We start from the raw sequence: 17,035 nt of genomic DNA, 5'->3' as shown, positions 1-17,035 counted from the left end.
CTTGCCTTATTTTGGTCACAGAAGTTCAGACAAAGACGTACAAATATTTTCAAATCCAAACCTCACCAAGGCAGATTATCAACACCTTACCTAAGCATACCACTTGAAAATACAAATACTAAAGTAAAAGGCCTTCAGTGAGAAACCCTGCATCTACTCAGATTAAGAGAAAACTAGCCAGTAGTCCTAGCTGGCCTCAATCACTATGGCAGGAAGATGCAATCATTCAAACAGCCAGCCCCTAAACAATGAAGGGTTTTCAGATTGAGAAAAACACTATAGATTGCATGCGTAGGAGAATTTAATTCTGTAACTGAATAATTCACTTAATGCATTTTTGAGGCAATCAGTAGATAGATAACTCAATTTTACAGTATCTGTAGTCTTCCAGTAGGTCTTATATGCCTACAGAACATAGTGTTTTGCATGTTCCCTAGATCAAGCAACAACTATTGGTGTATCACAAATGCAATGTTCCAGACAAAATTTGAATCAGTAGTGATCACAGTCACTTGAAGAATCCAGAGGACAAATTTCTTACGTCCGTCTTCTCAACAAACTTTCACACACCGTTTGCGACAAGACCAATATATTTAAAGACCACAAGTTCTCTTCAGACAGATTTGTTACTAACTCTCCACCTTGTAACAGTGAAAATGTAAAACATTTCTGTTACAGTATACTTTTCTTCAGACTCTCATGTTACTAACAGTTCACCTACACTAAAAGGAAAAAAAAATAAATAAATGTGATGAGACTGATTACTGATATAAACCCTCACATAAGTGGACCGGTACTGCTGAGTGCTAGCTAGCAGTGCAAACAGCATCATTTTATGCAGATGCACTAATTCTGTATCAGGAGTTTGCAGACGTTAAGTAGTTGTGCACATTTCCCAATCACGGACAGGACCTGAGAACAAAATGCCATATACAGCAGAAAAGATGCCACCTTTATCCCAATGGTCCATTGTCCTGTAACAAGTTTAACACAGTCTGATGCCCACATACAGTATTGTCATATTTTTCCCCACTATATCCAGCAAACGTCCCTGTGGTTGAGAGAGGTTTGCTAGACTTTGGCTGCTCTAAATAGGTAGCTGAAGACTTGTACTAACATGGGAGCCACAAAGGCATTTTAAGTTCAAGGTCCAATCTGTGCATTTCTGCATCTGCAGGTTTCTTCACAGAGCAAACACCATGCTCAACACGTGGTGCCATAAGGTTATGTAAGCACAATGAAAGTCCTAGAAGTTCTGGTTGAAAACAAAAAGAAATCAAGAAGCAAGTATACCCACCACCTCCAGTTCAAGAATGAAGGAAATGTTAAAGAACTAGCAGATGTGACAACTTGTACAGAAACACTGAAGACAGAGGAAGGAATGAAGATGAAATACATTAAGCACTCATCAAATGAAAAGGAACCGCATTTTCTGATATCTGTAATTACCTTAAATATGGGACCAAACCACCCTATTGTGAGGGTTACAAGTAAAACATGTTTTTTTTGTTGTTTTCTGATGTATGGCATTGTTAGTTTCTTTTATTTCTTTTCCCAGCTGTTTGCTGTGGTAGAAATTCAGGCCCTACATAGTCTAGGGGGCTGGTAATTGAACAATAACAAAAGCTAGAGATGTGAGAACAATGGAGTTTGAGGCTGTTTAAAATTAAAACTTGTTTTAAGGAATATTTACATTAACTGTAGATAAAAAAATCTAAACAATTAAGCATTACTGCTTCTAAAACAAAACCAATGTTTTTATCATAAACTCCTAAGGTCAACTAAATATTTTCCCACAGAAATCAGTAAAGAACTGAACTCTTATTACTGAAAGCTCTAAACCAAGCAGAAGATGGCTGCAAAACCGAAAGTTAATCACAAGATGATTTTGTATGCCTCCTTAAAGTTTCTAGTATCCTGCTTACAATTAAGGACTGCTTCTGTATAGTATTTTAATGAGTCAAGATGACATGCACATAGTATTTTCATCATCTTGCTTTGCCTCTAACTTACAAGATGCTTAAAATAGAGAATATCTTTAGGAATTACACACAAAGGATAATGCAGCCAAAAGATTATAAATTCATTAAAATCTTTCACTGGTCACCCCCAACAGCAAGGTTTTATCGATGTTGTGCTTTATCAAAGATATCTTTGCAATCATATATATATGCACTCTTTTGAATATCCTAAATTCAATCAAAAAATAGTTATGTTTAATCTGACTCTTCCTGAGCCTGCCCTGAACAAGAGCATGACAAGCGCCAAGCAAAGCAAAAAATCATTGTAAAGCCCTTTTCAGCCTTCAATGCAACCACCTCAGACTGCTCTAAGCTACCAAATTACTAATGAACAGCAGGCAAACACAGCCTAGGACTCTTCTGAGAAGACCAGCGTAGTAGCACAGCTTCTGGCCCACCCCTGCCACCACAGCATAAGCAACAGAGGGGCTATCCTTGCTCACAGCAACACAAAATGAAATTGTGGAAACATTTCTGTACATAAACGTATATGTAGCAGGGCTAGTAGGCAGCCAGACTGTGGTCAGTTTTCTCCTAGTTGAGAAAAAATAACTTTGAAAGAATCAAGTTGTTCTTAACGTGAAAAAGAGAAGCAAATACGTATGAGGAATCTTTTACATATGGTCATCCACTAGGACTGCTCCATAAGCAAAATCAAGGGCACTAAATTAAGCAGAGAAGGAACCAAACACTCCCCTTATGCTCATGCACACATAGATCTTCCAGCCTCACCATGGAAGCCTCAAATATTTTTATTACAATCAAATTTGGAAAAGTATTTCTGTGACAAGCACGCCAAGCTTCCTCCACGCTTCCCGCTGCAACATACTCCTTCTTTTAAACGAATGTATGCGTGTGTGCGAGAAAGAGAGATGTAAGGTACATAATGAAGAACACTTACAGACACCATAATGATGGTGAAAGAGAACACAACGTTAGTGAATAACCAGAGTGAGTAACCTGCTAAAAATCATTGTACTTACAATTCTTACACATACTGGTCCTACAACTCTCCAGATACATCCAATAAATTGAAAAAAATAAAACGAAAGCTTTAGCACAAATTTTCTGAAAATTTTGCATAGACTCATGTTTTGCAAGATAGCTTGTACTTTAAGACAATTATACAGTTGCTAACTTTGGGAATACACTTGCAATACAGCCACCATGTCCACAATAAATAAATTAGCAGTTTATTTTTCCTTAAGAGACAAGTTCAGAGCAAGATCTTCAACTGACCCAGTAAAGGTACCAATAGCAAAACTGGCTTAAAACAATACAACTTTGGACCAGTTCTCTCCTTAACTTTGCAATAACATCCTCCAATACAGAGCATGAAAGAAGACAAGATACAGTCACACTATTCTATCACCAACTACCAAACAAAAATCACATCAAGCAGGCTATTCTCCCTCTTTTACCCTCTTTCTTACAAGGATGAATGCTCTTGCGAGCTGTCTGCACAAAGGAGAATATAGATATGGACATAAGCTGCACAACAAGCAGCTCAACTGAATCTTTCAAATATTTTAATACATTAAAACAACAGTTAGCTAGAAACAAAAGGTTATTCATAAGATAAAATGACAATCAACCCTAAAGTACTGTAAACGAATTGGGAATTTAAATATTCCAACCCATTTGTAAACCAAAAGGACTAAAATTTTTGCAGAAGGGAGACACAGACCTGAAATAGCAGTTATTCTGTTCTGAGAAGGGTAACCCCTAACAAAGAAAAACGTATAGGAAGAACAGGCACAGTAAGAAAAAGGGATTAATATAATGCCAGAAAATTAGAACAAGAGTTATCTGCATTAGTAAACAGTGAAAAATATGGAGCACCATAGTAAATCAGCCATTTTTTCAAAAGATCATTGCAGAAAGCATTGCAATTGACCAAATGGATTAAACAGTTTTCTCAATTTAGGTTCAATCCCTTATGTGTCACTTAAGTATTAAAAAAGCCTCAAGGGAACACTTACAGTCCAATGCTCACATTGTGGTATACTGTCCTTTCCACCTAAATACTAAATGAATGGAACAAAGCAGCTGTTCTCATACAATCAACTCTTATCTAAGGGTGAATACATTTTATCCTTCTAGACAGTGAATATATGAAAACTACCAAAAGTTAAAATCCAACAGAGATGTCTGAGCAAACTAACTGTAAGCCACGGACCACCTACCTTTTCTTGGTCTTTACTAAGAACTCTCAGACTGTATGGCTGCTCTAATTAAACTTCACTACAACATTAAAGAGACAGATCTACATATAGCACTGGAACTGCAACAGAAGCATCAGCAAGGTCTCAGTAAGATCAGAAACCCACAACCAGCATCAACTGATCCAGCAGTTATATTCAATAATGTTGCTTAATGTTGACTTATCTGCAAATCCAAGAAGGCCCAGGCTGTATTTGTCATTCACTAGCTTTATTTTTCTCACTCAAATAGCAGAAAGGTTTTGTTCTGAGAGCTCTTGGGGCTGCAATCAATTCTAAGACCACGTAGAACAAAATAGATGCCGAATGAGTTTGCAAGAAGTATTACAGATTTGTCATTACATACTAACAATCTGCATCTATTTTGTTAATCAGTTCCACTGACAAACATCTACTAAATTGGTTAGGATGGAAGCACAGAACAGGGCTACACAACGGAGGTCCTATCCAGGGTATATTAAGGAAGTAATTAAGATATTGATTTGCTTTCCAGTTGACACAAAACAGCAAAGTTTAATGACAAATGGGAAAACCCTGTATGGGTGTAACTGTTCAAACAACACATGAGGCGGCAATTATCAATTATACAGTGTACATCTGGGAAAACTGTTTTTACATACAAAAATTGAAATATTTTCTTTAAAAATGTTCTTTGATCACCTAGAGATTAATCACTACAACACATTTTACATATGCTTTAACCTTAAGTCATATTAAAAATACAACATTTTCAACAAGTATAGCAGCCTCTTCCATTGTGCCTATCATTAGGCTTGCAACACTCCGGTTTCTGGACGTAATTTAAACGACTAGTTTCATCCATAAACGTTCTAATGGCTTAGGCTCTAACCTTTCATTTCAGGGACAGTCACTATTCCCCATGACACTCCTTTGTTAGTACAATATTCAACATGAGAATTTTGTTACCGTATTTAGTATAAAAGAGATGAAATTTTTTGATCTTCAATGCAAAACAGCAAGGCTCATCTCCATAAAGAGGCTGGGGTGGTAAAAATAAGATGAGCAGTGATATTGCTTTGCGTTTTCTTACACTATCAAGGAGAAATGGGTTGTTATTATCCGATTTTATAAGTTTAAGATAGCAGCTAGTGCTACCCCTATGAAACAGTACTTTGATCAAAGAAATAATGAGCCAGAAGCATCTGCTATGTTAATTATAACTCATAAACATGTATATACAAGCAAGTTAGTTTAATATGCAAATACTTAACACAAACACAGGTACACAAATATTTAGGGAGGAAAAGATTTAACACAACAGCTAACCTGAAATTTAGCTACACAACTGGAACTGCAAAAGTTGTACAGTTTTCCATCAGGCATTGTGGCTTGATATTGAGGTAAAGAGTTTCGTTTACAAAAGTGGCAAATAATTCCCATACCTAAAAGAAAAACGCAGTTTACAAACAAAATAAACACAAAATAGTAGTGCAAAAAAAAAATATTGGATTACAGGTCAGCTCTTCCCACCATTTCCATGTAAAAAGCTAAGATTTGTCTGTTTTCCAGTAAGGTTCTACAAGTCACATAAAACAAAAGAAATTGCAGAGGTTGCTGAATTCTTCCATTAAAGATCAGCATTAAATATGAAATTGCACCTTCTTCTATAAAATTCACTAGAGCATTTTCAACTTTGAGTTCGCTGAATTGAGATCTATGCCTGCTTTGCATATTGAAGAACACACGTTTTGAGTTATTTACCAGTTCCTTTCACCTAGATTAAAAATTTTACCTAGAGAATATCCATATACATTATAACTACCTCTATCCTTCTCCAATTGTTGCCTGAGGAGATAACATAGGGTAGGGTTGGATCGCAGACAAGAGAATATTAATTCACATGCATGAAAATTGCACTATCATTCTGTGACACATCAGAGTGCATTATGTCTTAACATTTTTTCCCAGGAAGCCTTAAGACAGTTGGAAACTGTTTCCAACATCAAGCAGAAAGTCCAGTGGGGAAAATGACCCCTCATGGGTCCATTTACTCATGTTGAATATAAGATGATATTTTTCTTTTTTTTTTTTAAATAAGTTTAAAAACCCTATAAAGTCACATCTGCACAGATTAATTCTAAAACAAAACCACCCACCCCCAGTGTTCAAACTTAAAAAAAAAAGTCTACTCTTATCAGTGATGAAAATCCATCATCCTTTTCACTTACTTTGTGATTTTGCATATTTTGATTTGTGTGTGTTCATGCATGCAGTTGAGCAGTATGGCTCCATATATCCATTAGGTCCTATGCACTGAGTCATGTCAAAAAACCTGCACTGAGCTCTGCAGCCAGTACAAGATGTTAATTTGCCATATTTCTAAAACATAAAACAAAGCAAAACAATGCATTAGTTAAAACTATGTTTGGCTTTTGGTTTTAAATTATGGTATAACAAACACAGAGGAAAACTTAATTATCTACTTCTGCTCCCCCATCAGAACCTGCCTATATTAACTCTCATGATCATCCTCTCAAGAGCATTCAGCACTATGGTTGGGTCTCTTACTCCTGGGGGGAAGCTGGCTAAAACTAAACTTCCATGTAAAGACAAAAAACAAACACACCCCCTTCAAAAAAACCCAACCAACCAAACAAAAAAAAACATCCCAAACCCCACCATCTGCAAATTGTGAACTGTGGTAAGAGTATACAACAAGCTGTGCTGAGTTGGAGAGTTTGAAACAACTCTGTTCCTCTCTCCTGGTTAACGGGACAACGGTTGTAAGAGAAGAAACAGCAGTCTGGCATGGCAAAGATGAAGGATAAATAATGGTGCTAAACTTTGAAAAAAAAATTTGTACTCTCCAAATGATAACATCCCTAATATTATCAAGTATGAGTTAGGCGTAGCAGTTTCTTGGTAACAGCACTGTTGGGAGAACCTCTAACTTCTTGACTCTCCGAGTTCCAGTCTTCTAGGCAGGAGAAACACACTGCGGAGTTCCTGTGCTCCTCATTGCATCCAATGAGGAACTGTGACTCCATGAACCTGATAACAGACTCAATTTGACATCTCTCAACACAGCAGCCAGTCAATCAACAGTTTTCCACAGAAAGGAACAAATGTTCTATAAAAAGCACATAAAAGTCGCACCAAGCAGAAATACCAACGACACAGTCAACACACAAAGTCAATAGTTCTGATCTGCTACATGTATTACATACTTCAGTGTTAGGCAAATATCTCAAGCACCATAAAGCAAATTTCAGAAAAAAAAAGTCTAGACACCTTCCCTGCCCATAGAAACAGTATCATGGTTTTGACAGTGATCACAGAGAATTCCTCACTGGAACAGTGATGAGTCTCCTATCAAACAGACTCTCTCCTTATTGAGTATTAGAAATTACCCTATTGACACTTAGGCACTTAAGATTTCTTCCCTTCTGTTGAGGAATGGTTTTGGCGAAGCTTCAGTGGATATCTTTGCTCTTCCTATCTTTAACTACCTACATTTCAGAACTAGCTAAATCCAGTCTTACAGCCAGCCAGAGAAGAAATGGTTTTATAACATGTATCATCTTCCCTATACTAAAAACATGTACATAAAAATGTACAAATACACATGCCTTTGCCACAAAGTGGGTGTAGCACCTTGCAGAGATGAGCAAAATTTCAAAATACTGCACAGCTTCACAATTTCCACACGCTGCTTTGTTGAAAGCTGGGCTGTGGATTTCCTCCGAAAAGGAGTATGTGTCAAGATATCAAGCTCGTACCTAGAGGAGGGTATTTTATACAACTCCAATATCCTTCCTTCCCATCTTACTTCATTTTTTTCTGTTTGCCTTTAATAATGTTACCCAGCACCTAATAATCCTCCTAATCTGCCACAATATTGACAAAATTCACACTATGTACCAAGACCAAAACGCAGCAATTATACTGTTCTCTGAGTTGGAGCCATTCTGCCAATATACATTCATCTCCTCTGACAGGCTAATAGACAAAAGCAGGGCATCGAGAATACTTCAAGTTATATTACCAGTAAGAATACAGGAGGTCACAATTTACAAAGGACTTGACTTCTTGGAACAAGCTTAATGGACAACCACCGTCAAAAAATCTGTGTGCACAAATAGCCTTGGTACCTCTAGAATAAACCAAAATGTAAATCTAGAAGCACTGATGCAAATATGCTGACAAACAGCTTAACAAAGAGCATTCAGAAATATATCAGAAAACAATGCACAGGTAGCTTTCACAAGTTCTAGATCCGAAAGAAAAATCAAACTGAGGCCACAATGACTTCAAGAGACAGTAAGATGAAAATACAGGTTATAATAAATGAATTTGTAGTAAGCTGATCATAGCATAATCGGGAAAGATTCACTGTGTTAACAGACTACATGTTTTGACAAAAATCCCTTGAAAGTAGAAATAGCTTTTGCCAACCAGCATCTCAAATATCTCATTATTTAACTGATATCAAGAAAGGATCATGCACACAAAGTACAGTGCAGCAGCATGTCCACCACTTCTGAACTTCAAACTTCCTTATAATACTGGAGGAGTTTACTGATTTCACCCTAGATCTTTCAGACTTAAAAGCAACAGGAAGAATCTTTTTTATTATCTAGTAATAACCTAGCAAACCTAGATCTAAATTATCAAGACTACAAAGAACATCAATTTCCAAAAAACCTATCAAGGATGCAGAAGATTCTGTGGGTAGAAACAAAAGTGTAACACCAAAGCTCTCACTTTATTCTTGTCACAGCAACTAAGAAGAGTGTTTGAGCATTTCTGCATTATTAGAAGTTTAAACAGGTTATTACACAAGTGAAGGAGATAGGACACCGGTGAAGAAAAAAAAAAAAAAAAAATTAAAAGGCCCGAAACCTCTTCAAATTTATCGCTCCCAAAACCTCGTAATCATAATCTCCTTCAAGTTGAACTTTTTTCCTGCATTTTTATTACTCTTGCCAGCACTTCCCAAACTTGTAAGTTTGACTATTAAAACCATTCAAAAAACAAGGAGTACAACACTATTATAAAAAAATTAAAGCATACCTGAAAGTATTCATCAATCAGCATTATACAGGTGTGTCAAACATTTTTTTTAATAGTCTATCTAATTCAAAGGCTTCCTCCATTGACATCAACAGAGAATCTCGTACTGTACTATCCCATGTTTTTAGACAGCCATAAAGCAAATGAAGAATTTTCTCTTGTTTTAAGTATCAAATTTCCAGATGAGACTCTCCTCAAGGTTCTCAGGTAACTTACATTTCTACTCTCACATTCATCACAACATGTTATGTTTCATCTCTAAGAATCTGCAGTATTAATTTCATTCTGTAGAAAAAGTAACATTTGAGAATCCTTTCCCTAGAAGTACCCTTCTAGCTGGAATAAACACACGGAAGATTCACTAAAACTAAGGAGAACTACAGTAATACATAGGGTTGAGAGCATTCTTATGAGGTAAGGATTTTTGGCCCGGAAACAAGATAACTTAAGAGGATAATGACAGAACCAAAAATGGTATAATGTGGGGCACTATGGATCAACTGCTCATTGTCTTTTCTAATATTAACAACTATGGGAAATCACATGAATATCAACAGAAGAAGTTTCAAAACAAACAACAGGAGGCAGCTCTTCACATAACAAACAGCAGGTCAGCAGAACTTCGTACCGAAGACTGTCATGGATGGAAAAACTGCTTATATGTGTTCACAAGGAGACTGGACAAGCACTAATTAAAGAGATTCGCTAAAAATAGCGTACAGGAACATTGCATAAAGTTGAAGAGATCCCCTGACCTCTAGAGAGTCAGAAGTTAAGAGAATGCTCAGGGGAACCTGCCCTGTTCTTACTCTTCCCTGCATGCCCACTTACATACACTGCAGGAGTCACAATCGCTGATCTGAACCAGAACAGCTGTCCTCACATTCTTACTACAGTACATTTTGCTTTTTAATTGAATATTTTAACCATCCTCAAGGAAAAGTGGGTGTTCAGAAAACAAATGAAGGAAAATGTAAAGCTGTGTCAATATTGTTGGTATTTCATGTCAGGAGACAAAAGAACGAACTTCACTGGTAGAGAGAGAAACAGAACAAAGAATACCAAAATCTTCATTACTAAGTAAAGAGGGAACAACAACAACAAAAAAATACAAAACTTCCTGAGTACTTTAAAAATCACTGCTTCATTCTTTGTTTCACAAGTATAGAATCACAGAATCATGTAGATTAGAGGGGACCTCCAGAGGTCAAGTGCAACCTCCTGCTCAAAGCAAGTCCAGAGCTAGTTGCTCAGGATCTTGTCCAGTCAAATCTGAGCATCTCCAAGGATGAGCATTCCAAAACCTCTCTGGAGGATTTCACTGCCCTCACAGAAAAAAAGCTTTCCCTTCTATCTAAACCAAGTTTCCCCTTGTTTTCAAGTTGTGTCTGTTGCCCCTCATCCTTCCACTGTGCACTTCTTAGAAGAGTCCAACTTTGTCCTCTCTATACCTTCCCATTAGATAACTAACCTCCCCTTTAGCCTTCTCAAGGTTCAACAAACTGAGGTCTTCCAAGCCTGTCCTACTATGTCATGTGCTCCAGCCCTCTAAACATCTTGGTAGCTCTCCACTGAACTTGCATCAGTATGTCAGCGCTTTTCATCCTGTGGAATTCAAAACTGGACACAGTGCTCCAGATGCAGTCTCAGAAGTGCAGAAGGATGGGGGGTGGGGGGGCAGGGCATGGAAATCACTCCCCGTGACCTGCTGGCTGCACTCTTGCTAGTACAGCAATAGGTCGCCCAGCGAGGCTGTAGAATCCCCATCCTTGGAGATACTCAAAACTCAAATGGACACAGTCCTGGACGACCTGCTCCAGGTGACCCTGCTTGAGCAAGGGGGTGGACAAGATGACCTCCAGAGGTCCATTCCAACCTCAAGCATTCTGTGATACAACCCAGGATGCAGCTGGCCATCTTTGCTGCAAGGGCACACTGCTAACTCCTGTTCAACTTAGGTGTCCTGGTGGGCAAGTGTTTTTCTCCAAAGCTACTTTCTTGGCAGTTATCTTCCATTTCAGATGAAGCACTGGCTTCATCCTGCGCTCCTCATGATATTTCAATGGTAGGCAAAAGTGATTATAGACAAAAACCTGCACATTCAAACTAGTCTCAGTTTCAAGTTTCCTTCAAAGACCAAATTACCTCAGAACCAATCCACAAGAGAAAAATATCAAGTATTTTCCTTCCATGCACCACTTCTGGCAAATTCAAATCTACAGTGTCCTATGAAAATATATGCAAGTTTAAGGACTGCAATTTTACGGAAAATTTTAAGTAAAACCACTACCAAATTAGTAAAGAAAATTGTATCAATTAGATTACTAAGTGCAAAAAAATTAAGTTAATCCAGAGGCAAAATTTCTAGAGAATAACGGCCCAGTGTCCTCTGAGGGAAAGCTTGATGCAAAGTAGTCTGACTACACCTCTCCCTCCCTACTCCACCCAGATTCTGCATTGAGATGACCTAATTATAGCTAGATCCCATTGCACATTTGACCTCTTCCAAAGCATAAAGTCTAAGGTAAATGCAGAAGCCTGAATATTCTTCTGTTCTTACGATATTTGATTCTAAACTCACTCATTCTTTCATGACTTGTTTGTACACCCTATCAGAGACTTAATTCTAGAAATCAGGTCTACTTCATGATAGGTATCTCATGATAGGTAACTGAGAAAAGGCTTTTTCTCAGTTTTTTTTTATTATAAAACACTTCATGTGATTTGAAAATTCTTATGAGTTACTAGTTTTATATACATTTCAAACCTTCATTCTGTCCACTAGGACAGTGTTGAACTCAAATTAGCAACTACAAAAGTGGCTATCAAGATGCAAGACAAAACAGATGAATGGCATATACTCCAGAAATACAAGTATTGTTGCAACAGAAATCTAAATTCCTGGAAAGAAGAGAAAATTCACTTGGAGGGTTTCTGAGGAAATTTTATTCTTGCCATTACCAGCAACAATAATTTTAGAAGGAATCTTGATCTTCCTTTACATCTTACTGAAAGGATCATGAAAGCTGAAGTCTAGAGCTCTTCTTGCAGACATCCTACTAAAAAGAAAGATCAAGCCCCAAAATAAATATCTGACCAACACTGTAATTTCATGGTATTTTAGAAGTAAGCCCCACTTCTGTTTGCAACTGAAAATGAAAGTCTCTGTTCTTGAACTTTCTGGCTGCAAGAGTATTTCAATAAAGCTATTAGTGCCTTGAATCTAGGCATCTATGCCACAGACTTTTATTTTTGACTGAAAAAGGCAGTATGATCTGCCTCATGTGCCTTCAGAAGGCTAGAGAGCAGGATGAAGAACATGCCTGCAGAGTAAGAGAGCATTCTCGCTACAACTTCTCCCATGCAAGGGCCACTTGATCCAGAACACCAGCTGATTGCTACAACACTATGTAGCAGCCCAAAGATTTGTTTCCAGTTGAAGGAAATGCTTTGCAGTTAAACTCTCATGATCCATGGTAAAACAGATTGGTACATACTTCTCAATCCAGGCAAACTTCTCTCTGGTAGCTTTACAGAGTAACAGTTTCGAATTAGAAATAAGATAAATAGGGGGAAAGCTTCTAGAAAAGAATATTCTGGGACAGAAACACAGTCAACCAGTGTTCAAATAGAAAGGTAAAGGAGAAAGAAGACAGAAATTTTCTCTAAGTAGAAAAGCAGAGATATTCACTACATGGAATTCTATGATAACAGAGATCCATTAGTAATGCAATCAAGAAAACAGCAGCTAAACTACTTCAGATTTATTTGAAAGGATGGTCCAGATGGATCCAGAAACAACACGCACATCTAAGAAAAGAACCAGATGTCAGCAGAATCTGTAACAGCAAAGAAAGAAGAAATGGCACCATTTATTCAGTCTTTTGAAATACTGCATCCAAATCATCTCTCCCCCAAGAATAACAACTGTAAACTCTTCCCTGCTCCAACAAAAGAGATTAAGATTAGTAACACCTCAAAAGCATTTGCCCAAGTCTTAAGAGCAAAAGCTGAAGTAATTGCTTTTGTGGCCCTTGAACACCAAGTGATTTGTGTTACGTTCCATCAGCTGAACTCTGCAAACAGCCAAATCAATAACTTGTCCAGTAACTCTTCTCTGGCATCTCCAATTGCCAGTGCTCTCTCTTTTTGCCAGTCTTGTTCCTGCTGTCAAGACACTTGCCTTTATGCCTTCAGGAAAAGCAGAGCTGAAAAGCCCTGCCTCAAAAAGCAAGTTACTTTTACATTAACTGAATGTTTCAGATGTTTCTGTTTTGCCTCTCCTCCCTCTTCCCCTCAACCCTGTCCAATTATTCCAGGTACAGCAGTGCACAGATGTGGTTATATCCGTCCTAACTCCGATACCTAGTCATATCGCCTCCTTGCTTCCTCTTCCTAAGAATTTCCTGTGCTCCCACACAGATCACACCTCACAATTTTGACTGCCCTAAGTACTTTTCTTCAGAACTACAAAGCTGTTTTAACATCTCTGATGTACCTATCTCACTTTATCTTCTAAAATATCGACAAAACAGCATCCTGAACACTTACTATGAATGATATTTGGGTGCCTAAAGAAGCTGATTATATAGTTTTTATTGAAAAGCAGCAAATTCTACAGTTGAAGACAGACATTTGAAGCAGAAATGGCAAAATAAATGGTTCCAGAAAACAGGAGTAAATAAAAGGTAGAAGAAAAGGTAGAACAGGATAGTTTCTAGAAGGACTTGATTTGCATCAGAGCTGCAAGAAACTGGAGGCATAAATACCAACAGGCCTCAAAAAAAACCCTCACACCACTAAGCAGGAAGAAAGGGGAATTGATTATTTCTTGGTTGATAAAAATTTCTGTCATGTAACCATGGTAGATGTGGTAAAAAGCATCTAGCTATCTCCATTTGTAGAAGTGTACATAGTATCAGACATCAGTACTATCAGAGATTACTTAATACCAAACTATTACCTGAAGTCAGACAGAAGTGGTTTACCATATGAGGAAGAGCCTCCACTATTAAACCACAGTTTGAACTGGCTGAAACCACAGAACTTCTCTTTAAAAGTGACCAGAAATGGGGGGGGGAATTGAAAAGTCAGTATTTCTAATATTGCAACATAAAGGGGCTGTTCAACTCTCACAACTACTGGTTTTGTCCACAGTATTTACTCTCGAAACAGACACTTGGAAACTAGAGTTTACAAAGCAGTAACAATGGCAGAAAGCAGCAGATTTTGTGGTTAATTGTACTATCAAAATAAAAAGAAGGACAGATCTGTCTTAATAGAAAAGAAGCACAGAAAAAGAACAGACACTGCATGGGACAAGACAAAGTTGAAAGCCCTAGGTGCTTCCACAGAAGTACTACATGACAAGACATTCTATCACAGCATTCAGTGAGATTTAAACCAGTAGATAACAATACGTTTTGTGAGACTAAATACAAACTCTACATAAGCAATGAATCATAAGTTACAGAACTGATATACATATTATTGTATATAGTGAAGGCTCCTAAACCCCTGCACACAGATAAAGCAGATGAAATTAATTTTAAGAGTGTTTCACAAAAGCAGTTGTTTGGCAAGGAGCGGAATTCGAGACAAGGAAGCATAACTGCCTAGGTTGGGTTTTTTCTATTGCTTGTAAGTGAATAGCTTAAGGCGATGGCATAGCCTGGTTGGTCTTAAAGCACATTCAGTAGTAAGTCTTCATCTGATCAAGGAAGTCACTCAAACACACTTTTATTCAGTACTGAAGGAAAATTTTCATTAGATGAAAAGACACTGCAGGCATCCTCTCCAACTAGGAAAATACTCATTTGGCTTGCATTCACCCAGTACTCACTTCATTCCAGAGCTATTAAGACGCCTATGAAGAAATAGCTAGAGCTCCTTCCCCCCCCTTTTTGACAGCACATGAAGACCATCACTTTTAAGAAGCACCCAAAGCAAGAGAATCCCAGGTCATAGTCTAACAGGAAGAATTTTAGTTACGGAAACAAAGCAAAAAAAGTAAAGGAACATTTTAAACTAGTAAAGCATTAAATGCTTTCATGGCAGAATCAACAGCACCGTGGACTGATCAGGCCAGTAAGCAAAGCAGTTAAAGACTGTATTTTTAAAAGTAGACACAGACTCAGCTTTATCTTAGTTGAACAGCTGAAAATTAAAAGGTATGGTTGGCTGCCAAAGCCAAGTCACAGAATTAACTTGTTCTTTAGAACAAGGTTGTCAAGCCTGTACCCAAATCCAGCAAACCAGGACACAAACAACATTGCAACTGCCTTGAAAAGGAAGCAGACTAATTTTGTAGTGACAGAAAATATGCAACAGTATCAGAAACACTGAAACAACGTATGTATGTGGTTTTGGTTAATAAGTCTTCATAGCAGGCATGTTTGGGGTCTGTTTTAATTTGTTGCATAGATACTAATTTTTAAATTAATCACTAAAGTAATTTTTAAAATGGTTCTCATTTTAATTATATTAAATGCCTACTCAAATAAAATATTCCAGCATTTGCACAATTACACAGACAATTTAGCCACCTCCTTGTCAGATATGATCTCATTCTCTTCCAGTGTTTTTTGTTTATTCATTTTGTTTAGTGTCATTCTAAGTCCCTCTTGCCCCTCTACATGTGAAGAGTTTGCACCTCAGTGCAACAGGTAAAGAATTTATGATCTAGTAGTAGTAGTCGTCTTCAGGTTAAAAAAAATAACCACTTCCAATAAGGGTTTTGACAGTTTATCTAAATTGTCACAGTGACTTCATTTTTGGAGGAAGGATTTTCTCTTTTTTAAAAAAGCTTAACTTGCACTTAGCTGTCTTCATGAATGGCTGTTCTGCCATCAGGAAATTAACATGCTCTTGCATATAACCACAGTGTGCATTAGTTAGGCTATGTCTATTTAATTTTTTTTTTTAATTCTTATACAATTTATTAATCTATTTACTTTTCATAGCTTTTTTAATATGAAAGAAACCTAAGCTCTGTAATTACTTCAGTTTTAGGTAAGAAAGAACAGCCATCACCTCTCAGAAAAGCCAAACACAGGATGCAATAGTCAAGATTATTTGTGCCTCAGTTTTAAAGCAGGTTCTGAAATCAGTACGTAGAAAGCTATGTGCATTCATCACCTTGAAAGGTGAATTAGACAATTCAGAAAAAGCCTACTCCCCATCCCAGGAATAACACTGTTTCTTACTCCCACCAACAGTCTAAAGCAGCGGAAAGAAACCCTTTGTAGCCGATGGATTATTTGCACTCAGTGGCCATTCCAAGAGCCGCACTAATTTTTATTACCCACAATTTTAATTTTTTCATTCCAGGAAGAAAAAATGTCCATGATAAGTTATTGAAAATTAATTGTTCACATCAGTGTAATATTTATTAAAAAAATAGGGATGAAGTATATAGATAGGTACAAGTAATAAGAATCAGTTTTCATTTATTACTACTACAAATGTATAGCATATTGATAGGTGTATGACATTTACAATATAAACTGCTTAATACAAAGCTCATAGCAGTAAGACCTATGTATTTTACAACTGTTCGTAAGAAAACATTTGCTAAAACTGTTATGTGACAGACAATAATCAGTTGTACAACACAATGCTGTAATCAAATGATACATCAAGTTTTCCTATATTATTGATTCCATTAAGTTTATTTCAGTATATAATAGCAACTCTCCCATATTCCCTCCTTCACCGGTTCTCCTTTAAAAGCAAGATCTAATAAAAAATTTCCAAGAA

General features: G+C 37.2%; 1 protein-coding gene across 2 annotated transcripts in view; it reads right to left on the bottom strand.

The window, feature by feature from the left end:
* ZMYM2 (zinc finger MYM-type containing 2) overlaps positions 1–17,035 on the bottom strand; it is a 71,652-nt gene that overhangs the window by 37,438 nt on the left and 17,179 nt on the right. For both annotated transcript variants that reach the window (XM_050909654.1, XM_050909577.1), the window contains exons 6-7: positions 6,433–6,583; positions 5,531–5,646 (exon numbers count right to left, since the gene is read on the bottom strand). In XM_050909654.1, the coding sequence (XP_050765611.1) occupies positions 5,531–5,646; positions 6,433–6,583 (267 nt within the window). The remainder of the gene's footprint in view (positions 1–5,530; positions 5,647–6,432; positions 6,584–17,035) is intronic.

The sequence above is a fragment of the Gymnogyps californianus genome, chromosome 1, assembly GCF_018139145.2.
Source record: "Gymnogyps californianus isolate 813 chromosome 1, ASM1813914v2, whole genome shotgun sequence".
NCBI classification, from domain to species: Eukaryota; Metazoa; Chordata; class Aves; order Accipitriformes; family Cathartidae; genus Gymnogyps; species Gymnogyps californianus.
The sequence above is the reverse complement of the archived record's forward strand: the minus strand, read 5'-3'. Positions and strand labels throughout refer to the sequence as shown.